At 45.5% G+C, this 26,635-nt stretch overlaps 1 protein-coding gene across 7 annotated transcripts in view; it reads left to right on the top strand.

The window, feature by feature from the left end:
* Positions 1–25,251, top strand: part of LOC102383733 (inner centromere protein-like) — a 45,807-nt gene extending 20,556 nt beyond the window's left edge. For 4 of the 7 annotated variants that reach the window (XM_025215108.1, XM_025215107.1, XM_025215109.1 and 1 more), the window contains exons 11-19: positions 762–773; positions 2,557–2,666; positions 3,003–3,114; positions 12,828–12,923; positions 13,549–13,676; positions 13,903–13,987; positions 14,278–14,388; positions 22,547–22,703; positions 23,278–25,249. In XM_025215108.1, coding sequence (XP_025070893.1) covers positions 762–773; positions 2,557–2,666; positions 3,003–3,114; positions 12,828–12,923; positions 13,549–13,676; positions 13,903–13,987; positions 14,278–14,388; positions 22,547–22,703; positions 23,278–23,489 — 1,023 coding nt within the window. In that variant the 3' untranslated portion in view covers positions 23,490–25,249. Of the gene's footprint in view, positions 1–761; positions 774–2,556; positions 2,667–3,002; positions 3,115–12,827; positions 12,924–13,548; positions 13,677–13,902; positions 13,988–14,277; positions 14,389–22,546; positions 22,704–23,277 lie in introns of all 7 variants that reach the window. The other 3 variants (XM_025215106.1, XM_025215111.1, XM_025215110.1) reach the window with 3 other exon arrangements.
* The last annotated feature ends 1,384 nt before the right edge of the window (positions 25,252–26,635 follow it).

Here is a 26,635-nt window from a genome sequence, read left to right as displayed (position 1 = left end):
CTTGTTCTGCATTAATGTTTTGCATAGGTAGAGTCAGGACAAGAAACGCGTACAGGGGTGGCTGGCCAGTTTCTCTCCTCAGTATGGAAACTGACAGCCCAAAAGGATTTCTAAAGTCATGGCTTCAACTAAAAATCCCTCTGGCAACCTGTTCCTACCTAGTCCTTTTGTTAGGATAGTTTGCTTTGTTTGTAGTTACTCTAGAGGCTGTGGCTGTTTACATGGTGGTCTGGAGAGTTTGTGTAGGGTAGTGAAGTTAGGATCTATCTGCATATTTGCAAATATGCAGATATTTTATAAGTAATTCTGTGGCGGCCACTTCCACGAGTGCACTTCCAATGTACCCACTAAGAGTAATGAATTTGGCCTTGTGGCTCACTCTGCCCTAGTGTGCCAATCTTGGCATGCCTTGACTGACTTGGGATCTCGCACACTGATTTCTTGAAGCTTTCCTAGACGGGTAAAAAACATTCTAGCTCCTCTCACTATTCAGTCAAAAAAATCATGTTTGCCAACCCCCCAGGAATGTGGGTAGCCTGTCCTTTTCTCTTCTTCAGAGGGAATTGGGTTCATGCACTGCATAAGATGCTGGACAGGGGTGAAAGGAACAGTGCAGGATCTGGTTCTGAGCCCCATGATTTAGTGCGATTGTTGTAATTGGCTGACTATGATGGGACTAGTTAAGCCAAAACGGTGTGGATCTAGATTTTTTTTTTCCCCAAAGATAACGATCATTCTTTTTCTCTGTTCTGCTTTTATAGGGGGATTTTGTTGTAAGTACTGGTACTTCTCAAACACGGGGCCTGTAGGCTTACAATAGGCACTTTTTTTTTTTTCTTTTTTTAACCTCACAAATGGCACTGGTAGCTCTGGCTCTGGCTCTGACTCTGGCACTGACATGCATGCAGAGCTAATATTTCCTTGGAAGTGTAGTCTGACAGATGACGGGCCTCGCCATAGCAGTGTCCTGGACAGCTTGTGTAGGATTTTCAGACAAGGTGATGAGTAGGACAGGACAGCCCAAATAAATACACGTAGTGTAATCAAGGTAAGTGCATAGCTTTTTTTGGCCTCTGCTATGCATTTTACCTGAAACCAGCATAAACTATTCTTATTAGGGGTAAAGAACAGGCAGCCCTAAGTATTTTGTACCTACATAGAGGCTCATTACTATATCAGAGCAAACTTGAAAATGGTAAGACAGTTTAATAAATTATGCAGTTTAGTGCACAATAATGTTGTGAAGTACGCAGTGGAGCCACAGGATCCTATATGCTTACCCAATCTGCAGACAACAGATGTTTTCCTGTTGCTTGTATTATAACAAGAAATTAGGGCTAGTGTTGCATTTATGCAGATAAGGGAATTATGCATTTATTCAGCATGCATATAAGTGGAGTATGCCACACCTAAAAGTAAAGGAATGAAATAGGATAGTTACAATTACACATTGAATAGCACTGAAAGGTGACATGAACAGTGATATCTTGTGTAAAATAGTTTCCTAAGGAAGTTATAGAAACACTTTTTGTTTATGTTGTTCTGAAACTAGGCTGGTCAGTTCTAGGAATATAGGCTGCTTACAGACGAGGGGGAAACAAACAAACAAAAAAAACTTTATTTTCAGTTTGGTGCACTCCCACACCAAGCACAGCGCATGCCCAGAAGAGACATTGTGTTAGTTTGGCCCAGCTTACCCAGCATCTGTATAGATCGGGCACTTCAGCGGAGCTTTTTGGCACTTTATCTAAGTCACCTTGGCACCTGATCTATGCAGACACTGGTGACCTGGATCAATCTGATGTGCTTCCTCTTCCAGTAAGCTGCTGGGTTTTTTGTGGGGGGAGAGGGGGTGCTTTGTGGGTTTTGGGGGGGGGAAGTTGGGCAGGGGGATGTTGTCTTGTTTTCGTATCTGTAAGCAGCCATAACGTCAAGAACACTTGCGCTTCGGGCACTGTGTAGAATGAAGTAGATGATAAAAAGTAGAGGTTGAAAGCTGCCTTTAAGTCTTAATGACTTCACCTGAAACTAGCATAAGTATGAAGTCTTCAAACTATGGGAGTCTTAGTATTGACTTTGTCTGTTTTCTGTGCTCTAGGCTGATAAGAGTTCAATTTTAAGAACTTTTAGCACCCCAGCACCTTATCACAGGATGTCATCCGTCTCCTTGGAGGGTGGAGACATAGGGGACCTTCAAGAATAAAGCCTTTCTCTAAGCAACCACCTCTTTCTCTCTGTCACTTGTTGGTAGCATTAGGTGCCTTGTGGTGAGTACTGCTGCACAATCACGGGTGTCTTTGTGACTGTATCATCTACAGTAACTGTTACTGCTTGGATCTGGGGACTAAGGTGAGAGCTGCTCCTGGAAAATAGAACAGTTGAATTAGCACTGCATTAAAATTGCATGACCCTTCTTGAATGCATTCATCCCACCCAAGTGAATGGGAGAAATGTCACTCCCCTGGTGGGTTATTCCAGGCTGCCCATTCTCATGTAGCCTGGGAAATAAACAAGGTCCAGCACTCAAGTACAATTGGAATTCCCCATCCACCTCAGGAGAAGGAACGGCAGCGGCTGGAGAGTCTGAGGAAGAAGGAAGAGGCTGAGCTACAGAGAAAACAGAAGGTGGAGGAGGAGAAGAGACGGCGATTGGAAGAAATGAAACTGTAAGTAGCGGTCCCTTGAATTTCTTCTTCACTAAGTAAGCTCAGAATGGCTTCAAGCCCTTGCCTAAACAAGTGACTTGTCCTCATCACTTTTTCTGGTAAGCAGTCACTGCTACGGAGACTACAGAGCAAGCTAGTGCTAGAGATGAACAAAGTGGCTATTTAGGATCTAGGGCATTTAGACCAGTCTTTACCAAATGTGGGCCACGCCAATGCAAGTCATGATGGCTTACACTACATATGAGAGATTGGTGGATCAGCCACTGAAACAAGAGCTGTAAGGAGGGCCAGTCCTTGGTGCAGAGAAAGCTAATTGTGGCCCCACACATCCCACAGGAAGCGTGAGGAGCGTCTGAGAAAGGCACTGCTGGCACGGGAGCGAGTGGAACAGATAGAGGAGGAGAAGAAAAAGAGGAGGGAACAGAAACTCTTTCATACTGATGAGAAGGTAAAAAGGTTTAGCTGGGAAATGGGCCCATTGGCAGCAGGGCAATGGGCAGTGAATCTGACTATAATGAAACTGGGTTGCTTTACTGAGTTTAAAAACATGTTAAGTGTGTTAAGTCCAAAAAGTGATCCCAGTGACCTTATCCATTCATGGTTCCCACAGATAACAAAAAGAGGCATCTCTGTATTAAAGGGTGTGGACCCATGTTCATTTGCAACTGTTTCTAAAGAGGAGCTGTTTTCTAATTGTTCTGTGTGGATGAGGTGAGAATTGATTCAAATGCAGCAAAACCTCTCTATCTCTAACTTCCCCTTTAGGAAATGGCTCCAACTGTACATGTATCCCCACTGATGCCCTCTTCCCCTGCTGCCCCCCTGCCGTTACTTTTTGATCTGTAATACTCTGTGCTTTTAAGCCTGCAACATTCCTGGTTATTCCTTTCCTGCACTTCATTCTCTCTAGTACAAGTAAGTTATTCCAGGCTGGTGGTGGTATCTTGCTTCTAGGCTAGGGACAGATATTCAAAAACCCTGAGCCTGAATCAATTCAATTGTTGCAGGTTAGTCTAGACATTCACTTTCGATTCAGAAAATGCAGGCACATGCCTGCAGTGGCTCAGGCTAGAAGCTGGTGGGGGGGATGTTGGAGCGAGCCCTCCCTTTCCTTCCACAGTACCGAGCGGGGGGAACAGGTGGCCAGGCCCTGGCAGGACACTGATTAAGGAAGGGTTTAAACCCCAACCCTGACTTGCACAGTCTCCAGCTGGAGTGTGCCTGGAGGGGAAGGAGGAAGCAGTCCTCATCAGATTTTTCTCCTTGCTTGCTGCTCAAGGGGTAGGAACGTTGCCAGACCTTGCCTCAGAGTGCTAGCTGGGGGCCAAAGGGGGCGTGGAAGTAGGGAGGAGTGCTTGTGTGGACTGCATGCATCTGTTGATGATGCTGAGCTTTTCAATCATCCTTTCCCAGCTTCTTCATACGATCTGCAGTAAACTAACAGGCACTGCATTCATTGCAGACTAAGTCATTTCTCACACTTCTCTCTGTCTCCACACTGACAGCAAGTCAGCAGGGAGCTTATTAGAATACAGAGTTTATCAGTCCATCAAGAAAACAAAGCCCCTTTCTCATTAGTTCAAGCTCTTCTTAAACAGCTTTTTGCAAAGCAGTTTTAAGGAAGAACAGCAGTAACCTGAACTACTACCTATGCAATGGTGGGAGGGATGTCGCACCCTGCATTTCCCCCTTGCATTTCACCCCATGCTCCTCATCAATGTGGGCACGAATGACGTGGCTTGGAACGATCCTGGCTGGGGTCTTGAGTGACTATATGGGTCTGGGGGCTGGGCTCAAAAGGTCAGGGGTTGCAGGTAGTTTTTTTCCCTTGATCCTCCCGGTCACAGGTCCTGGGCATCAGAGGGAACAGTGTATCGAAGAGGTTAACAGAAAACTCCGGCAATGGTGCTATAGTGAGGGGCTCGGCTTCTTCGAGGGTCCACGCTTCAGGGAGAGAGGCAGCACCTTGTTGGGAAGGGATGACCTCTACCTCACCCTGAAAGGGAAGAAGCTTTTCTTGGCCAGAATAGTTGACCTACTTAACAAGGCTTTAAACTAGGATTGCTGCGTGGTGGGAGGTCAACTACCAGTTCAAGCCCAAGTCTCATCAACCATAGTATTAACATGTTAGGCAGCCCAAGGAAAGGTCACGTTCCAGTGTGCAGGGAAGCCCAGAGCTTCCCATGGCAGGCTTGTCTGCCTGTACACAAATGCCAGGAGTTTGGGAAACAAGCAAGAGGAACTGGCCCTTCTGAGTGACAAAGATTATAATCTCATAGAGATAATGGAGACCTGGTGGGACTCTACCTACGACTGGTGAATAGGTACAGAAGGCTATACCTTGTACAGGAAAGACTGTGTTGGGAAGAAGGGTGTAACTCTACGTGAACAAGCAGTACACTTTCCTTCAAACTGAGTTTAGCAACCAAGGAGGGTGTCTTGAGACCCTCATGGTTAAAATATGGGCAGAGCATGAGGAAGGGGATATAATTGTAGGAGTCTATTACAGACCTCCCAACCAAGAGGAAGAGCTGGATCTTGAATTCAATAGGAAACTGGCTGAGGCTGTATGCTTCTGATGCATGGTCATCATGGGTGACTTCAACCTCCCTGACATCTCGTGGGAAGAGCTCATGGCCAAATCTGACCGGTTGCATAGCATGGGCGACTGGTGCCGCCTTAGTCCCCCCTGCAGCTGATCACGCAGGGGTCTCCCAATCACTGCAGCCACTGAGAGGATCCCAAAACTTATCCAGCACCCCTGACCACTACCCCATGTTCCTTATCCATGTGGGCACAAATGACACTGCTTGGAGCAATCCCAGCTGGGTCATGACTGACTGCAGGACTTCAGGACCAGGGCTTAAAGGGTTAGGAGCGCAGGTGGTTTTCTCCTTGATCCTTCCCATTACGGGTCATAGGCGTAGGAGGGCAAGAAGAATTCAGGAAGTAAATAGAAGACTGTGGTGCTGGTGCCATCAAGAAGGTTTTGGCTTCTACAGCCAAGGCTCACACTTCAGAGAGAGAGCCAGTAAGTTACTGGGAAGGGATAGCCTCCACCTCACTCGCACAGGGAAGAAGCTCTTCTCAGCCAGAATGGCTGACCTGCTTGACTGGGCTTTAAACTAAGATCTCTGGGGGAAGGGCAGATACTCTCTGGTGCAAGCCCAACAATCATCAGCCACCAAACCATCAGGTCAGGCTGTACAAGGAAACAGACTCCTACCCCACCCTAGGGACAGGGCTTTTCCAGGAGTACAGGGAAACCTAGGACTGCTGATGGCAAGCTCACTTACCTTTATACAAATGCCAGGATCCTGGGCAACAAACAGGAGGAGCTGGCCCTACTACTAAACAGTAATGATTATGATCGCATAGGGATAATGGAGACTTGGTGAGACTCCACCTATGACTGGACCACAGGCGTAGATGGGTATCCCTTGTACAGGAGAGAATGTGTTGCAAGGAAGGGTGGAGGTGTAGCTGTCTATGTGAAAGAGAGCAATACACTTCCCTATAGTTGGAGATTGGCAACCAAAGAGGGTGACTTGAGACCCTCTGAGTAAGAATAAGGGGGGAAATAACAGTAAGAGTCTACTACAGACCTCCTAACCAAGAGCACGAACTTGGCCATGAATTCTCCAGGGAACTGGCTGAGGCTGCATGCTCTCGGTCCATGGTTGTCATGGATGACTAACTACCCAGACATCTCATGGGAAAAGCACTCGGCCAGATCTGGTTGGTTGCAATGCTTCCTCACAAGCATTGACTAGCTTTATTTGTCTCAAGAAGTCTATGGACTGACAAGGGGCACACTGCTGCTGGACCTGGTAGTGGCCAAAAGGGATGATCTAGTTGACGATCTGAGAATCAAAGGGAAGCTGGGAGGCGGTGACCACGAGTTGATCACTTTCTGTATTCACTGCAAAGCTGGCAAGTCAGTGAGTAATATGGAAATTCTCAACTTTGGAAAGGCTGACTTCCACAAGCCTAGAAGGCTTGTTGTTCAGGCCCTGAGAAACCATAATCTGGCAGGGAGGAATGTCCATGATGAATCATCTCTCCTCAAGGATGCAGTCCTTGAAGCACAAGGGAAGTCCATGCCAACCCACAGAAAAAGTAGCAAAAAGGATGGACAACCCCTTGGCTTAATAGGGAACTCAAGGACCTCCTGCACCTGAAAGAAAAAGGAAAAAAAAAAAAAGAAAAAGCTTATAAAGGCTAGAAGACGGGAAGCATCACTAAGCAAGAATACTTGGCACTAGTCCGCACCTGTAGGGATCAAACTAGGAAAGCCAAGGCTGAAACCGAGCTCAAACTGGCCACTCAAGTTGAGGACAACAAAAAGTCCTCCTTCAAATATGTGGGAAGTCAGAAAAAGAACAAGGGTAATATTGGACCCTTAGTTAATTAAGTGGGGCAGCTGGTAACTGACACTCAGGAAAAAGTCAGTCTCCTTAATGACTACTTTGTGTCAGTCTTCCATCAGCCCAGTGGGATCACTCTGCCTGACAAGAGGCAGGATCACCAGGAGAAGGGTGAACTGATGCCCACCATTACCACTGATCTTGTGAGGGGACATCTTAAGAGGCTAGACATCCACAAATCAGCCAGCCCGGATGGAATGCACCCAAGAATGCTAAAGGAACTAGCTGACATTATAGCACAGACTATGGTGAGGATATTCGAGAACTTGTGATGCTCGGGCGAGGTGCCTGACAATTGGAAGATGGCCAGTGTGGTGCCTGTCTTCAAGAAAGGGAGAAGGGAAGATCCAGGGAACTACAGGCCAATTAGCTTGACCTCAGTCCCTCAAAAATCATTAAGGAAACCATTACCAATATCCTAACAGAAGGTAATATTCTGAGAGAGCCAACACTGCTTCATGGTGGTTAGATCTTGTCTGACCAACCTGATTTTCTTCTATGACCAGGTGACACATCACTTGGACAAAGGAGAAGAGGTGGATATCATATTCTTGGACTTCAAGACAGATTTTGACCTGGTGTCCCATGATGTTCTCATTTGAAAAATTGGGGAATTGCGGCCTAGACAATTTCATATTCCGATGGCTGGGGAACTGGCTCTGTGGACAGACCCAGAGAGTGATAGTTGATGGAACCAAAACAACTTGGCACATTTGTAACCAGTGGTGTCTCCCAGGACTCCATTCTCAGACTTGTACTCTTCAATGTGTTTATAAATTATCTGGACTCAGGTGTTATAAGCAGACTGGCTAAGTTTGCTGATGACACCAAACTATAGGGAAGTGCAGCCACCCCAGAGGATAGGCTGGCAATCCAGGCCCACCTCAGCAGGCTTATAAGGTGGGCAGATCAAAACCTGATGGCATTCAATGCCGAGAAATGCAAGGTGCTCCACCTTGGGGGAGAGAACCCACACCACGCTTATAGGCTTGGCAATGCTACACTAGCTAGCACCACATCCAAAAGAGACTTGGGGGGTCATGATTGACCCCAAGATGAGCATGAGCCACCAATGTGATGCCACAGCCAGTAAAGCAAATAAAACTCTCCCCTGCATTTTCCAATGCATCTCAAACAAGACCTGGGAAGTCATCCTCCCACTTTATTCAGTCTTGGTGAGACCACAACTGGACTACTGTGTCCAGTTCTGGGCTCTGCAATTCAGAAAGGATGTGGAGAAGCTCGAAGAGAGTCCAGAGGAGAGCCATGTGAATGATTAGTGGACAAGAGAGCAGGCCTTATGAGGAGAGGCTGAGAGACATGGCACTCTTCAGCCTGGAAAAGCATAGGCTCAGGGGTGACTTGGTGGCAACCTATAAGTATAGAAGGGGTGTACATTGGGAACTCGGAGACAGTCTGTTCACCAGGGCACCTCATGGGAAGACTAGGTCCAACAGTCACAAACTTCTGGAAGACCATTTTAGGCTTGACATAAGGAAAAACTTCTTTACTGTCCGAGTCCTCAGGGCCTGAAATAGACTCCCCCCAGAGGTGGTGCAGTCACCTACTCTGGATTCCTTTAAGAAACACTTGGTTGCCTATCTTGCTGGGATCATTTGACACCCTACTGACTGCCTGCCCTTTTGTCAGGGGCCTGGACCCGATGATCTTGTCAGGTCCCTTCCAACCCCAATGTCTATAAAAACTAAAAAGAGAAGCCTACTCCAGATGGAAAATGGGAATCATCACAAAAGAGGACTACACAGTGTGAGGGCCGGGAGCGGTCCAAGGCTTTCGGGGGCGCGCAGCGGGCTGTGGCCAGCAGCCCTGGCACATGGGTCGGGGAATGCAGGCCAGCGGACTAGAATTAGGCACGGACGCGTAGCGGTTGATTAAAGATTATTTTACTTACACTGTAAATGGTCGCGGTGCAGGCAGGAGAAAATTTCGCTTAAGTTGCAGTTACAAAACTCGTACGAACAAGACCCGTAGAAAAACTCGAGCCTCTTGAAATAACTCGGAAAGAGCTCTGGATACACGCACACAAAGTTTGCTAGGCTCTGTGGAACGAGCGCGCAGGGAAGGGTACGTCAAGGGATTAGGCAGCGACGGGGAGAGGTTAGAGGTTGATCAGGCCCCTGTATCCTCCTTAAGGCACACGCTGGGTTTGTTAGGCTCCGCAGCGCTTAGAGTTCTTCACAAGATGTGAAGTCCTCCTTCTCCTCCTCCAGATGGTTGTGGAGTCCTCCAACTTGGGCAGAAACCGCTCAAGCCTCTTATACGGAGAGAAAGCCAATCGCTAGCTGCCACGTGGGAATAATTTAGAAACGGCCAATAGTGGGGAACAAATTTTCATGCGAATGGCAGGAACTCCTTTGCACCGGGGTTTTCTCTTTGCAACTGGGAATTGCACCGTGCAAAGAAAGCTCCTCATGGCGGGAAATAATTCTGCAGTGCCGAAGCGCACACAAAATCATATCCTTGGGTTATGACACAGCACTAACCAGCACCTGTAGAGAGCGGACCAGAAGAGCCAAGGCAGAAACTGAACTCAGGCTAGCCATGGAATCAAGGACAACAAAAACTCCTTCAGATGTGGGAAGTCGGAGAGAAAACAAAACAAAGGCAACATTGGACCCCTGCTAAATCAAATGGGCCTTTTCCTGAGTGTCAGGCATCAGCTGCCCCATGTCCTAAATGATTACTTTGCATTGGTCTTCCACCTGCCCAAGCGGGTCACCCTGTCAAACAGGACACAAAGCATCCAGAATGCGGGAAATGGGCCCACAATTAACATAGATCACGTGAGAGAACACCTCGAGAGGCTCAACATCCATAAATCTGTGGGCCTGGATGGAATACATCCAAGAGTCCTGAAGGAGCTGGCAGACATCCTATAATATGCCCTGTGGTGAAGATATTTGAGAGTTCGTGGCCCTGGGGAGAGGTACTGGAAAAGAACCAACATAGTCTCAATCTTTGAGAGGAAAGGAAGATCCAGGGAATTTACAGGCCAATCAGTCCCATCCCTGGAAAGATCCTGAAGAAAATCATCAAAAGTTTCATCAACAACAGGCTAACGGAAAGCAACCTTCTGAGTGCCAGCCAACATGGCTTCATTGCTGGAAGGTCTTGCCTGACCAACTTCGTCTCCTGTGACCATGTGACACATTGCCTGGACAAGGGAGACTAGGTTGATGTCATGTATCTCGATTTCAAGAAAGCCTTTGACTTAGTCTCCCATGATGTCCTCACGGTCATGCTGGGGAACTGCAGCCTTGACCATCTCACGGTCCAGCAGCTGGGGAACTGGCTCTGGGGTGGACCCAAAGAGTAATAGTTGACAGGAGCAAATCAACGTGGTGCAAGGTGACCAGTGGTGTCCCTCAGGGCTCAGTACTTGGGCCAGTACTCTTCAACATCTTCATTAATGATCTGAATTCAGGCATCATGCAGACTGACAAAGTTCGCAGACAACACTAAACTACGGGGGAAGGTGGTCATACTGAACAGGCTGGGGATACAGGCTGACCTGGACAGGCTTGCAAGGTGGGCAGACCAAAACCCGATGGCATTCAATGTAGAGAAGTACAGGGTGCTCCACCTTGGGAAGAAAAACCAGCATCATGCTTACAGGCCTGGCAGTGCTATGCTCCATAGCACCAAGACCAAAAGAGAATTGTGGGTCTTGATTGACCACAAGATGAACATGAGCCACCAATGCGATGCCATAGCTGGCAAAGCAAAACAAACTCTGGCCTGCATCCACCAATGCATCTCAAGCAAAACCAGAGATGTGATCATCCGTCTTGACTCGGTCTTAATGAGGCCGCAGCTAGAGTACTGTGTCCGGTTTTGGGCCCCCTACTTCAGGAGGGATTTGGATAAGCTCGAGAGTCCAAAGGAGAGCCACCCGCATGATCAAAGGCCAAGCAAGCCTTATGAGGAGAGGCTGAGGGACATGGGACTCTTCAGCCTGGAGAAGAGAAGGCTCGGGGGGGACTTGGTGGCAGCCTATAAGTATATTAGTGGGGTGCACCAGGATTTGGGAGAACAGTTGTTCACCAGGGCTTCCTAAGGGATAACAAGGTCTAACGGCCACAAACTTCTGGAAGGCCCATTTTTAGACTGGACACGAGGAAAAACTTTTTTACTGTCCATGTGTCCAGGGTCTGGAACAGACTCCCCCCAGAGGTGGTGCAAGCACCTACTCTAGACTCATTCAAAAAATATTTGGATGCTTATCTTGCTGGTATCATTTGACCCCAGCAGGCTTCCTGCCTATGGCTGGACTCGATTTCGCGAGGTCCTTTCCAGCCCTAATATCTATGAAGCCAGTCTGATACACCTGGCTGAACGTAGCATCTCAAACTGGTTTTGACCATTGTGAAACTGGTTTATGGACACTGAACATCTGTTTTTGTTACAAGGTTAAACCAGTTTCTGATCACTTAAACTGGTTTATGTGTCCCTAGCCCTATTGGTTTTTTCTAGCGCTACGCCTGCCAAGTGGTGTCATTCAGTTTGTTCCATCCTAAAGCATGAGCCCTTACTCATAGCCCAGTTTAGTTGGCAAGATTGTTGTTTTTAGCAAGTGTAGCAAGCAGCAGTTTTTAGTGGGAAGAGCTAAGGGTGAATGACAGGCACCTTATCAGTTGCCCATTATGTATTCTGTTTCTCTGAGGTTCGCTGTTAAAATCTACTTTGTCTGACATGAAAACAGCATCTGATGAAGTGATCTCAGCCTCATGAAAGCTCTTGTTATACAGCTCTGATTTTAGTCAGTCTGTAGAGAGCAATTGTACCCTGTCTTCTGCCTGATTTAAGTCTCTGTCTGCTTTCAGACTACTTTGATAACTACCTCTCTCTTCCTGAAAACAAAAACGATGGACAACACTGCAAGATTAATTTGGTTATTTTATGTAGCAAGGAAATTGCTGCAGGTGCTGCCACCCTTTATCATAACATCAACAAATGCTCCGAGGTTAGGGTGTGGGGTGATTTGGGGTCTTGTGATAGCCTGCCAAAGTTTGAGGGTCAAGCTTAGTAATTCTGTCTTAAACTCTGGGAAAAGGTTGACTCTGAGCCACCCATTTCCTTCATCCTTTGAACTGAAGGAACAAACCTGATGGGATGTATGCTCTGGAGTGATTCTAGTGGATGGGCCTTCGGTGAATATTGAAGGACCAGTCCTTAAGAGATCTGCAAAAATGAGCTGTTAGGAGGCAAATACCGTTCCCATACCCTTAATAACCAAACTCTCTCACAACCCTCATTCATTCTTATTTTATTACGAAGTCAAGGAGTTCAGGCAAAGGAACCTTGTATTTGGGACCTTGTCAGTAGCCATATCCTTTTCCTACTGCACTTCTTTCAGTTGGTAGACAACAGTACCTGAGGCAAAATGGAAGCCAGACATTTCCATAGGATTCACCTTGTCCTGATGAAGGTTACATACCAAGAGGGCTGCCTATAGCTTCTTTCTGAGGATTACACAGTAATTTTTACAGTTGGTCATGGTGATGGGCTTGTCTTCGTGTAAATTTTGACTTGTTTTACTGGATGCTGTCTGACGTTAAAATGTATGTGCCCTCCTCTGGGGCTTTCAGAAAAGGGCAGTCTTGTCCCCATAGAACCTGACTCCCAAAATGATTCTGATTCTTCTCTATGGGATAAGTGTATTAATGTCACAAGCGAGGCTGGACAAGGCTCAGATCTGGTACGTGATTCTCAGGTGCGAGAAGAGAAGGTGGTAGAAGAAAAGACTAAGAAAAAACTAGGCAAGAAGACTGGAGAAGCTGAAGCCCGAAAGCAGAAAGTGCTGCAGATGGTGAGAGCAAGATCAGGGCTCATACCTGTGGAGACGATGACAGAATGGGATATTGGAAGGACAATGCCTGTGGGACGATAAGGGAGGGAATGGGATATTGGAGGGCCTGTGCATTGCACAGTGTCGCAGAAGAGAGAGCTAAAGAATTTCTGGAGATGGGATACTCATTGCTACATATTGTCTTTGCTGTCATTTTGAGACACGAGGATGCCCCCATTAGATACAGGAGCATGCAGAAGGCCACATAACTGAGGTTCAAGACATCAGAGATAATGTTGATGAGTTGGACTAGGTAGCAGTAAGGCCAAGGAATGACTTTGGCCTTGATTTGCACTTGGTAACCTAATTATACCCTCTCCCTGACTAGTTTAGAACAGGGGTGGCCAACCTGCAGTACAGGTGCCACAAGTGACATGGGCAACCTCTCTGTGACGTGGCAGATTGAGGAGGGCACAGACAGAACAATGGCAGATGGGGCAGGGAGCAGGAAGCTGAGCAGTAAGTCAGGTAAAGTAAAAAGATAGAAGTGGCAGTCGGGGAGAGTATGGGTCTAACTTGTTGCACGCCTGCTGAAAAGGTTGGCCCCCACTGATTTAGAAGATGCTGATCTTTGTTTTCTTCCTAGGAGGAAGATGAGTATAAGCAGCAGGAGCTGTTGCAAAAAAGAGCAGAGGATGAACAGAGAGAAAAAGGAAAGGTGGTCTTGGAGCTGAAGAAACTAGCTGAACAACGACAGGTGGAACAAGCAGAGAGGTGAGACCTAGTCTATTGTCATGTCCTTGAGAATGAGCAACATGGCGCACCCCAGTGATAGACGTGGCAAGGCAATAAGTGTAAATGGAACCTGACAAAAATAGGAGACAAATGAACAACAGGTTGTTGTGCATGGTTCTGGATGTAGAAGGCACGAATCTGAGCATGCTGGAAGGGGAGAATGACAGTGTGTTTTCTGTTTGACAGTCATCTTTGTGTTTCCCAGGGATTGCATAAAGCAAGGGAAGGCCCTTCATCCACAGATGCAGCTGGCAGTGCTTGCAGAGGAAGAGGAAGAAAACCAAAGGAAGGTGAGGAATGCTGAGACTGTCTTGCTGTGGACTTTCCTACTCAGCTCCATCTCTTGTGAGTTATACTTCAAAGTGCAAGACAGCAGTGAGGCATGACAGGTCACCTCCAATTCACCAAGTGGCTGCATTGGAATCTAAAAAATAACTGCTTTGTGAAGAGAATCTCTCCTGTTCACTGTGTAGCATCCCATACTGTGGAGGGAGGGGATGAACAGGAGATTATTCTCCATGGATCATTTCATTTTGAACAAGACTGAATGCAGGGAGACTCAATTGTAACTTCTTCCCAGGAGGAAAAGAGCCCACAAGAGCTGGAACAGCAGCAGTGGCAGGAGAAGAAAATCGAGCAACCAGGATCGATTGTCGTTGCTTCCACTAAGTTGCTAAACATAGTGATGAAGGTGAGTGTGGTTTCTTTAGAACCCAGTGAGATGAATCTGAGGAAATAAAAGCCCAGTAGACACTTGGTTCCTAGTCCCACAGAGGCCTGCCTTTGAAGAAGAACAAGACACACAGATGGTAGGGATAATAAAAGCACCCCAGAAGTAATTTGAGGGCTATAAGAATGCCTTGCAGGGAGGCAAGAAGGGAGGGGGAGAGAAAGTGCTAGATTTGTTAGACTTGTCAAAAAGAAAATTGACTACTGACTTGATGAGTGAGTTATAAACAGCTGTGGAGAGAATATCAGGTACTAGATGACTTTTTTTTTTTTAAATCTTGTGGAAAAAGACATAACAAGAATTTAAAGGCTGAAGCCAAATAGATTAAATCAGGCAGAGCAGTTTAACAGTATGGGGATTAACCAATAGAATATAGTCCCAAAAAGTTATAGATTATCCATCTCATCTCTTTAAATCAAGACCAGAGTTCTTTCCAGAGATACCTTAGTCACAAACCAAGATAGTGGACTTAATACATATGTAACTAGGTGAAATGTTAATGGCCTCTAATCGGAAGGAGATAAGACTAGGTAATCTGATGGTCCCTCAGGCCTTAAACTCTATGGTTCTCCTAGATGAATAAATAGAAAAAACTGGGAACGCTTGAAAATAAATAATTAACGAGCATCTATACATGTGCTCTGGAGGGAGGTGGGGTGTTTTTAAGTAGCATGGCTTGGGAGCCATTCTAATTAAAAGGCCCACAGCATCTCTGTGTTGAGCATCCCATGTTTCAAAATCGTAGTAAGGGCGCTTGTTGAACACATGTGCACCCCCTGTGATTGGCTGCTGCTGACGCTGCCAGCGGCACCTGCAGGCAGTCTCCTGTTTTTGCCACTGGCTGCTGCTGATGCTGCCAGCAATGTCTGTGGGTGGTTACTGACCACTGGTCAGAGCTCGCCATTTCCCCCCGACCCCCCCGCCACCAACATCACTACAACCGCCTGTGGTAGCTCCCCACTCTGCCGCCTGTGGGCAGTTGCCGTGCCTCCCCCCAGCCTCTGGGAGCATGTGTCCTTCATGCTTTAGTTAAAGCACCCTTATTGCCTCTTAGAAATACAGGGACACTGATTAGAATGCTCCAGCAGACTGTTTATTTAATTGAGTCTGTTCCGACTCATTCTAATCAGAATGTGTCAGAGCACTTTGTAAAAGTGCCCAACGTGCAGTAGTTGCAAACAAGTGCTAGTTTCAAACAAGACCACTTGATGGCACCAGATCATGAAGGAACTTGGCAGCTAGTGGTGCAGTGTTTGAGATTCTTCCATGGTGAGCCTCAGAAACCACAACCATTGGGGTTTCAACCCCAAGATGTGTTTTGCAACTGTCAGATATTATGTAATCACTTGGCCTTTTTACAAGCCACCAGATCCTGCATGTGCCACTAAACACTTACTACTATAATTTTTTTTTCCTCCCCTGCTTCTTGATTCATTCTTTTCCTCAAGCACTCATGTTTTTAAATCCAAACCGTAAGCAGGAGTTGAAGGAAAGCAATGCCCTTTCATAGGGTAAAAGAGAGAGTTGAGTGGTACTTGCCCTGGAAAGGCCATCATACCTGGAAAATGTTTGTCTCTCACCTCCAATGATGCTTGCAAGAAGGGATAGGTTGGAAGAGGCAAGTATGCATGATTACTTCAAATATGCCTGTGCTGTGGACTGTCTACTTTCCATAGTTGTTTTTTTTTCTTATTTTACTGTGCAACTTCTGTATAGTAGAAATTGTTTTCTAACAGTCCCACCCAAAACCACAGTGGAGTCCTAATCTTGAGTAGAGTGCCTGAGCAGCTCCACAGAAATAACAGACTAGTTTTCAGATTCTCCTCTTCTTTTGATCTGTAAAATGTAGCAAATAAGTTTTTTGAACTTGCACGTGGAATTTTCTTGCGGCAGATAGGAGGTCTCATTTAATAAAAAAGACTAGGTGCTGGGCTTACAGGAATGCATGATCTGGATGTTTAAAATGTGTTATGGTCATGCTCTGGAATCCCAATCTCAGAACACACTCTACAAACAGAAAAGATACCCTTTGCCCCCACAGCTCACAGTCCAGGCATCAAATGGGTTGGGACAGGTTGACAAGTGGAAAGAAGAAGTAAGAGATTGAGCAGATGAGAAATGGAAGTTTCTGCTTATGAATTGATTAATCAGTGCCAGATAGGAATAATGTGTAGGTGCCGCAACAGAGGTAGAAAGCAAGAAGTGATTAGGAAAGTAAATAGGTGGCTTCTGAAATCATTTATGTATTTAACAGGTTATGAGGAGAGGCTGAGGACCTGAACCTGTTCAGCCTCAGCAAACGGAGGCTGAGGGGAGATTTGGTGGCTGGCTACAAACTCATTAGGGGAGATCAGCAGCAAATAGGAAGGGTCCTGTTCCCCCCCAGCGGCACCTGGGGTGACGAGGAACAATGGCCAGGAGCTGCTGGAGAATAGGTTCAGGTTAGAGATTAGGAGGTACTATTTCACTGTTAGGGTGGCTAGGATCTGGAACCAACTTCCTAGGGAAGTGATCCTCGCTCCTATCTTGGGTAAATTCAAAAAGAGGTTGGATGAACACCTGTCTGGGGTTGTGTTATCTCAGTGTGTGCTCTGGTCAGTGGAGTGGGGGTCAGATTAGATGATCTATTTAGGTCCCTTCTGACCCCTAACTACTATGAAACATGACCGACACAAAACCCCTTTTTGGTGGGGAAGATGTACAACTCACTGGTTGGATGGTTCCTTCCCAGGGTTTGTCAAAGCATGGACTTTTGAAGCAATATCTGGTTGTGAGAAGCCCTGTAGAGGCATCTGATTTTTAAGAGAATTATGTTGCAGAACAGGAGCACTCAAGAGGCTATAAGAAGGAGGTGTGAGGAATCCACTTCTGTGTGGGTGTAAGGTTGAAGGAGCAGATCAAAAGTTGATTTGTCCTTCCACCTATCTCCCTAACTTGGACTCAGTGGTATTTAGAGCTCCACACAAGTAAGCTTCACCAATCTTACAATATAAGCATGTTTGCTTTTGGTGCTCTTCCTGTCACTTGAAAGTACACAGTGCACAAGCAGATCCTTTGGGAACCTGCTCTGGAGTATTTTTATTCTTGATCTCTTGAAAAAACACCAATATTCAGGGCTACAATATGGCCATCATCCCCATTCTCCTTTATGGATATGAAACAAAGTGACCTACTGTTGTTACCTCAGGAACTTGGAGAGGTCTTGCCAACAATGCCTCCAGAAAATCCTCTACATCAACTAGGAAGATCACTGCACAAATGCCAGCTTAGTTGCTGAAGCCAGTGTTACTAGCATTGAGTTGATGATCCTCCAAGCACCAAATTTGCTGGACCAGACATTGTGTGCAGATGCCCAACTCTTGACTCCCAAAACAGGAGCTCTGCTCCCACCTTAGGGCATGTGTAGACTAAACGGGGGCCTGAAATTGAAGCGATGGGTTTTTAAACCCACCGCTTCAATTTAGGGCGAAGTAAACCGCCCCTCCCCCCATGTCATGCACACACCACACCTTCCTAGCAGTAGGGAGGGGAGGGCGAGCTGCTGGCAGGCGGAGCGGTCCCTGGGCTGCAGAGGGGGCTGAAAAGTGAAAGTTTCCAGATCACAGGTTCTCATGGGGGACTTCAATCACCCTGACATCTGCTGGGAGGGCAGTACAACTGTGCAGAGGCAATCCAGGAAGCTTTTGGAGAGCATTAGAGACAAGTGCTTGGTGCAAGTATTGGAAAGGTCAACTAGGGGCCGTGCTTTTCTTGATCTGCTGCTCACAATCAGGGAAGAATGGGTAGGGAATGTAGTAGTGGATGGCAACTTGAGCAGCAGTGACCATGAGATGACTGAGTTCAGGATCCTGAGAAAAGGAAGAAAGGAAAGCAGCCAAGTATGGACCCTGGATTTCTGAAAAAGCATGCTTTGACTCCCTCAGGGAACTGATGGGCAGGATCCCCTGGCAGGGCAGTTTGAGGGGGGAAAGGAGTACAGGAGAGCTGCTTGTATTTTAAAGAAACCTTACTAAGGGCACAGGAACAAACCATCCTGATGTGCAGGAAGGCTAGCAAATGTAGCAGGTGACAAGCTTGGCTTAGCAGAGAACTCTTCAGTGAACTTAAACACTAAAAGAAAGCTTTTACAAGAAGTGCAAGCTTGGACAGGTGACTAGGGAGGAGTATAAGAATATTGCTTGGGCATGCAGGGAGGAAATCAGAAAAGCCAAAGTGCAACTGGAGTTGCAGCTAGCAAGGGACGTAAAGGGTTTCTACATTAGTGACAAAAGGAAGGTCAGAGAAAGTGTGGGTCCCTTAGTGGATGTGGGGAAGGCAGCCTAGTGAAAAATGATGAGAAAAAGGCTGAAGTGCTCGGTGCCTTTCTTACTTCGGTCTTCACAGGCAAGGTCAGTTCCCAGATTACTGCACCTGAGCAGTTTGAGGAGGTGAGCAGCCCTCGGTGCTGAAAGAACAAGTTGGGGACTATTTAGAAAAGATGAACGTGAACAAGTCCATGGGGCTGGATATGGTGCATCAGAGAGTGGCTGATGTGATTGTAGAGCTGCTGGCCATTATCTCTTAAAACTCTTCGTGATCGGAGGAGGTCCCAGACCATTGGCAAATATAGTGTATATCCTTAAGAAGGGGAAGGAGGAGGAACCAGGGAACTACAGATGACAGAACAAAGAGCAATAGTCTCAAGTTGCAGTAACGGAAGTTTAGGTTGAATATTAGGAAAAAAATTCTCTCACTAGAAGGGTGGTAAAGCACTGGAATGTGTTACCTAGGGAGGTGATGGAATCACCATCCTTGGAGGCTTTTAAGGCCTGGCTCAACAAAGCCCTCACTAGAATAATCTGGTTGGGGATGGTTCTCCTTTGAACAGGCCGTTTAACTAGCTGACCTCCTGTGGTCCCTTCCAACCCTAATTTTGTATGTTTCTGTGAACTAAGAGCTGGAGATTTATGCTCATGTTTGAGTATGGAGAGCCTTTTGTAAAGTCTCATCTTTGAAACCTAAGCTAGCTTGGAATTTAAGATCTTTTAAGAGTAGTAGTGCAAGTTATTGAACTAACACATCTCAGAGGCAGTCAGGTTTGTAGGTGCCACTGCTAGGACAATCATCTTTGCACCTTTCAACTGCCCTGCAACTACAGAGGATATAATTTGTAGCAATTTAAAGCTCTGCTGCTTTACTTTACAGTTTCATGTGAGGGTACAGAAAGCTACTCGATGTGCCAGGAAGAACATCTTTGTGAAATGATACAGCACTTCCATCTTTTGCAAGGGATAAGTAGACTGCTTTGGCACTGACAGTGGGGGGAAAAAAACATGGCAAAAGGAGAGTTTAGGAACTGAAGACTGACTTCTCTTATTAATGAAACAGGTTGCTGTGAAGTAGTATTTTAAGCTATGGAACTGCTGTACACAATATCACTTGCTTCATTTATCTGAGTCCTAACCAGTGTCAGGTATTTGCTGTCCTATAATTACCCTGAAAAAAAATAATCCAGCTGAGTGTAGGGACTCATTATCTTCTTAATAAGGTCTCAGCATATATACAGCTCATTAAATGCTGACATCAATAAGGTTATTTTCAAAGCAGGAAGAAAAGCACTCCTGCATTTTTTCCTCATGGAGAGATAAGCCTGCTCAGTGCCTTCAAGGCTGCTACAGGAATGGTTGTACTTTCAAGTCACAGAATCATAGAAAATTAGGGTTGGAAGGGACCTTGGGAGGTCATCTAGTCTAGCCTCTGTTCAAAGCAGAACCATCCCCAACTAGATCATCCCAGCTTTGTTGAGCCGGGCCTTAAAAGCCTCCGAGGACAGAGATTCCACAATCTCTCAAGATAACCCATTCCATTGCTTCACCATCTGCCTAGTGGGAGTTTTTCCTAATATCCAACCTAAACTTCCCTTGCGGCAATTTGAGACCATTGCTCCTTAGTCTGTTATCTGCCACCATTGAGAACAATCTAACTCCATCCCCTATGGAACCTGCCTTCAGGTAGTTAAAGGCTACTGTCAAATCCCTCCTCAGTCTTCTCTTTTGCAGACTAAATAAACCCAGTTACCTCAGCCTCTCCTCAGAAGTCATGTTCCCCAGCCTTCTAGCCATTCTTGTTGCCCTCAGCTGGACTCTCTCCAACTTGTACACATCCTTTCTATAGTGGGGGGCCCCAAAACTAGACACAGTGCTCCAGATGTGGACTCACCCATGCTAAATAGAGGGGAAGAATTACTTCCCTCCATCCGCTGGCAACGCTTCTACTAATGCAGCTCAGTATGCTGTTAGCCTTCTTGACAACAAAGGCACACTGTTGACTCGTATCCAGCTTATTGTCCACTGTAACCCCATGGTCCTTTTCTGCAGAAAGAGCTGCTGTTTAACCAGTTTGTCCCAAGCCTGTAGTGGTGTATGGGATTGATCCATCCTAAGTGCAGGATTTTGTACTTGTCCTTGTTGAACCTCATGAGATTTCTTGTGGCCCAATTCTCCAATTTGTCTAGGTCCCTCTGAATCCTAGCCCTGCCCTCCAGTATACTTACTGCTCCCCCTAGCTTGGCATCATCTTCAGACTTGCTGAGGGAGCACTCCATCCCATCTTCCAGATAGTTAATTAAAATATTGGGGAAAAAAACCAGCTCCAGGACTGACCCCTGAGGCACTCCATTTGATACGAGCCATTGATCACTACCCACTGATCCCGACGATCCAGCTAGCTTTCTCTCTACCTTACAACCCATTTGTCCAACCCATGCATCCTCATCTTGCTTGCAAGAATGCTGTAGGGAACTGTACCAGAAGCCTTGCTAAAGTCAAGTTATATCACAACCACTGCTTTCCTCATATCCACAGAGACAGTCTTCTGATCATAGTAAGCAATCCAGTTGATCAGGCATGACTTGCCCTTGGTGAATCTGTGCTGATTGTTCCTGAGCACTTTCTTTTCCTCCAAGTGGTTAGAAATGGATTCCTTTAGGACCTGCTTCATGATTTTTCTGGGGACTAAAGTGAAGCTGACTGGTCTGTAGTTCCCTGGATCCTCCTTCTTCACTCTCTTAAAGATGTGTACTATATTTACTCTTTTCCAATCGTCTGGGACCTCCTCCGATCACAAAGTGTTTTCAAAGCTAACGGCCAACAGCTCTACAGTCATCAGCCACTCTTGGATGCACTGTATCCAGCCCCATGGACTTGTTCACATCCAGGTTTTTCTAAATAGTCCTTTAACCTGGTTTTTTTTTTTTTTTTTTTTTTTTTTTTTGCCACAAAGGGTTGCCCACCTCCCCAAACTGTGCTGCCAGGTGCAGTAATCTAGGAACTGACCTTGCCTGTGAAGACCAAAGTAAGAAAGGCGTTGAGTACTTCAGCCTTTTCCTCATCGCCTATCATTAGGTTGCCTCCCTGCATTCAGTAAAGGACCCACACTTTCCCTGACCTTTCTTTTGTTGCTAATGTACTTGTAGAAACCCTTATAGTTACCTTTCATGTCCCTTGCTAGCTGCAACTCCAGTTGCACTTTGGTTTTCCTTATTTCCTCCCTGCGTGCCCGAGCAATATTCTTACAATCCTCCCTAGTCATCTGTCCAAGCTTCCGCTTCTTGTAAGCTTTCTTTTTGTGTTTAAGGTCACTGAAGAGTTTTCTGCTAAGCCAAGCTGTTTCCCTGCCACATTTGCTAGTCTTCCTGCACATCAGGATGGTTTGTTCCTGTACCCTCAGTAAGGTTTCTTTAAAAGTTCTTGGACTTGGGACTGAATTGGCTGGTGTTGTGCCACGTATGTTACACTAAAGTGAACAGAACTGAACTATGGAAAACAAATGGTGACAGGTCATGTCAAATGTAATTTATTGGCCTGCCCATCATAATTGAAAGCATACTAGTAATTTGTGGGTCACACCCAGTGGTGCATTAACAGTAATAATGTCTAGGCATTAATAACTTGTTACTGGTGTTGGCAGCAATTTTTAAATATACAGTGTAAATCTGCTATTCCTACAACTTTGGGATGTTTCCCCCATAAACAAACAATAGCTAAAACGCATTACTAATTTCTGTCAATCTAATTTGTCCCATCACCACCTTCAGAGAGAAGTACCAGGGTAACATAACTTACATTTTGTGTGGTTTCAGACCTCTGCCTCCAGCTCTTGCCGAGGGCCAATGAAGGGCCCAAAAGAATCCAAGTTCCCCAAGGTAAATCCAAATAATTATGGGATGGATCTGAACAGCGATGACTCCACAGATGATGAAAGCCAGCCCCGTAAGCCCATCCCCACCTGGGCCAATGGTAAGTACTAACTTTGTTATACTGGTAGTACAGTTTTATCTTTGAATGCAGGAGACTCCAGGTATGTCTCACTTAGACTTTGGGCTTCTTTCCTAGTTCAGGAGAGTGCATGAGACATCACTGCTGTGGTGCTGGAGGAGCTAGTCTGTTAAGTGCTGTCAATTTGATACTACTACAAAATCCTCTGACACCTTGTCTTAAGATAAAGATCTACAGTATCCAACAAAAGAAGGTTCGAATCATCATAGGCTAGTTGCTAGAAGAGGAAAAGTGCTTGGGATACCTGTAATGTGAAGAGTGTTTTTTAGATAGCCATCCTCACACTGAACTGCAATTGGTTTTGCATAAAAAGGGGTGAAGTGCTTTCCAGATCAAAAGGATTTAGTACTGAACATGCCCACACTAAGCCTATTCTAGGACAGGCAGGGCCTAGAGGGAGGAGGATTGCTCCTAGCCTTTTTGGCTTCATATGATAGCTTGTGATTTACAGAAGTTCTGAGAGACTGTAATTTAAGCAGAAACCTGACCTGTTGCCTATAAATCTGCTCACATAACTTGGTGGTTATTTTCCCAGGGTCTCAGCTTAATCAAGCTGTTACATACCAGTACTACAACCCTCCAAATACTGACTTGCTCTTTGGAGTTATTGCAAGCCCCAAACTGGAGGACATTTTCTACAAGAACAAGCCACGGTACTTCAAACGTACAAGCTCTGCTGTCTGGCATTCTCCACCCCTTCCTGGTACCAAACCCACTTTTGGCCTGTCCTACAGCTTCAAAAACTGAGGATGAGAAAAATGTCCATCACACTGCAGTTTGGCACTTCAGTCTGTCATCTTTTTTGGGGGTTTTTTCTAATACTGAGATTTTTCTAATACTAAAAACTTCAATTACTTTGGATAGGTATGTTTTTATAGATAAAGACTTTAAATAAAACATTCTAGTTTAGTAAATAAGCAGGACCGTTCTTCCTGTCTGGAATTGTGCTCTAAGGGGAAGGATACAGGCTTACTGATTTAAAAACAACACTACCCGTTCTTAATAATGTGACCACTCTTTTGGTTCTTTTTTGTACCCTATCCCCTTTCATGTTTCATGTGTTGCTGCCAGATTCTGCTAGTCCTCTCTAATTAGTGTACTTTGAGAGACATTTGTAGAACCAACATCCATGGGAAGCGCAGCCATCAAAGGAAGAGCTGATACCTTTGTCACAGTTTGTGTCCTTGAGATACCTGAATCATCCAAATAACTTTACCTAGGATTTTTATGTGGAGGAGAATCTCTTTTAAAAGAGTGTGACTTGCTATGCCTGTGTGGCTCGTGCTGTACATTCGCTACTCTACACAGTGTGGTCTCTATTACTGTGATCTGAAATTTGATTTTTGTCTTGGTCAAAACAGAACTTTCTATCCTGTTTCATGTGCTTGAATTAATCTTTTCCCCATTCTGACTTTTTTTTTTTTTTTTTTTAAATATGTAAATCCACTTCCAGATGTTTCTTTGCTGCACAAGCTTCTGAGATCAGTGCAGTCATCCCAGACAGGAGAAATGTCTCCTGCAGAAGCTGTGGACTGAACAAATGACATCTACAGGCTTGTTTATTTAATGCCTCTCAGTTGTATACCAAAAGGAGATGTTCCAGCTGTGTCTAGTCAGATTGAGGGAAAGGGAGATTCTGTACAGTCCTTTAAGGATTTTAATTTTACTCACTGCTCTTTTCAGCTAATAGTCCACCTTGACTTTTCCTTTTGTCAGCTGTGCACTGGCTGAACCTAGTTCTCTAGACAACTTGCCCAGGAAGCTGTGGCTGAAGAGGCTCTATAGTTGGATGGTGTAAAAGAGCAGAACTGTGCTCTTCTGAATATACCTGAGCTTTCAAAAGCCTTACACTGTAGATCTCTACATCTCTTCATTGGCAGGTCATTAAACAAAGCAGTTGCTCTGCAACACACAGTTCTGTGTCCACTACCTTCTACAGCTGCTGTGCCCAGGAGGAGAAAAGCCTGTTCCCAGTAGATTATTTTGTTTGGGGTTTTTGTACGATTTCCTTAGGTCTGTTCCTGACATTGTTGAAGCTGTTCTTGGGAATCAGACATGGAGTAACTGTCTCTTTGTATAATTTCTTCCACATTTAAGTTGAAGCAGGTGAAAATGAAATAGTTTGGAACAGTTCATGCCTGACGAACACTCCTATCTCTGCAAGCATCCTCCCTCAATGCATGTTTCAGTCAGCCCCTGTGCTGGGGTGAGGTAACTTTTAAGTAGAGTTGGAAACTGTCAAGCTGGATTTCTGTATGTGCTTTGGAAGCTTTTCACGCTGTCAGCTTGGATTTGAGCTAGGTGAATAACAGAGCCAGAAGGAAAGGAAGGGCTTCGCTGATTAGTGTTGCTTTCTTGTTGCAGAGGTACATTGACAGGTGGATCAGAGGCACCCTTTTTCACCAGCTTTCTGAGGGCTGGTTGTGCTCTTCATTAACTCACCCTTTGACAGGTGAATTTGCTTATTGGTGCTGACCCACTTGCTGACTTGCATAGTCAAGAACTAGACCATGGAGCTCTGCCTCACAGGCTGTGGTTTGACTTGGGAGGCAAGAGGCAGGGAGTGGGCTGTGGTTTGACTTGGGAGGCAAGAGGCACAGAGGGACCTCATGCTGCAGCCAGACTGCGAAACAAAATTTTTAAATGAAAGAAGTGCTTAAGCTCCTTCTGCCAGGGGCATGGAAGTAAAATTAGAACAAGTTCTGACCTGCACTGTCCACACCTTGAAGTGGGTTAATATCCCTAAACACTTCCCCAACCACCCACTGTTTCTGTTAGCAACAGCTTTCTTAGCTTTGCTTAAGCCTGGCCTTACACTAAGGAAACAGCAGTAATGGAAACGGTTTTAAATTCTACTTTAAAATGAGCAACAATTGAGGTCTGTGTTCATTTACTTTCCCTTGCATCCACAGGATTCAGGGCTGCTCTAAATTAGCCCCCTTAACCAGGAGATAGACATCACTTCGTCTATACTAGTGATCCTGCCATTTTAGCCAAATAAGTGATAGTGATTATTTCCTGCAGTTCACAGCTAAGGTTACAGAGCTCTTCAGGCATGAGGGAGCTGTCATCTATAGGCAGGGGAACTCAAAACTCCCTTTCTCTCTTCTCATGCAGCTGCTGTTACTGGTAAACGCATGTAATGAAGGGCCTGTAGTACAATGTGCCTTGGCAGGAAGAAATCTTATGGTAGAGATGCCATGGTGCCAGCAGGGGTCACATGCTATACATCTACAATACAAGGATGAGTGTGATAGTGCAAAATACTGTCAAATGCACAAACTAAACTGAATTCAGCCACACCTAAAGATAATTAGACTTATCTTGTGGACTTGTCTACATAGGAAAGTCAGTGTGGAGTAAACGAGGGTGTGCATTTAAAATGTAATCATTATCCTGCACTAACACTATGTAGGGCAACTCATTTTGCAGAGAGCATCTGTATAAACTTTTTGATTAAGCTAAAATGCAGAAAGTCACTCTTAGCCTGGAATCTGAGTAATCACATAGGGAGTTATGGTGAAATAGATATTCCATTTTAAATTCTGATAAGCCTTAGTTACAGGAAGTACTCAGTTTTTGGAGAACCATTTTTAGGACAAGTTTGTTTGTTTTTTTTTGTTCTTTCTTTGTTTCTCCAGAAGCTATCCCATTAACAGGTTGGGCGCAAGATAGCAAATTAAATGCAATGAGCATGTGAGCTTTTACCTGAAATGGGGGAAGCCTTGCTTTCATTTCTTACCCTAATGAACCTTCTCCAAGGTCCCTGTTGTTCTACAGCTGACTTAAGAGCCCCAGAATGCCCCTCTCCCCCCACCAATCAAACTTTTCTTACCCATAGAAGTTCACTATCACATAATGAGTCATGGGGGGAAGCTGGCTGAGGAAATGAG

Source organism: Alligator sinensis, unplaced genomic scaffold (assembly GCF_000455745.1).
Source record: "Alligator sinensis unplaced genomic scaffold, ASM45574v1 scaffold973_1, whole genome shotgun sequence".
Lineage (NCBI taxonomy): Eukaryota > Metazoa > Chordata > Crocodylia > Alligatoridae > Alligator > Alligator sinensis.
The sequence above is the reverse complement of the archived record's forward strand: the minus strand, read 5'-3'. Positions and strand labels throughout refer to the sequence as shown.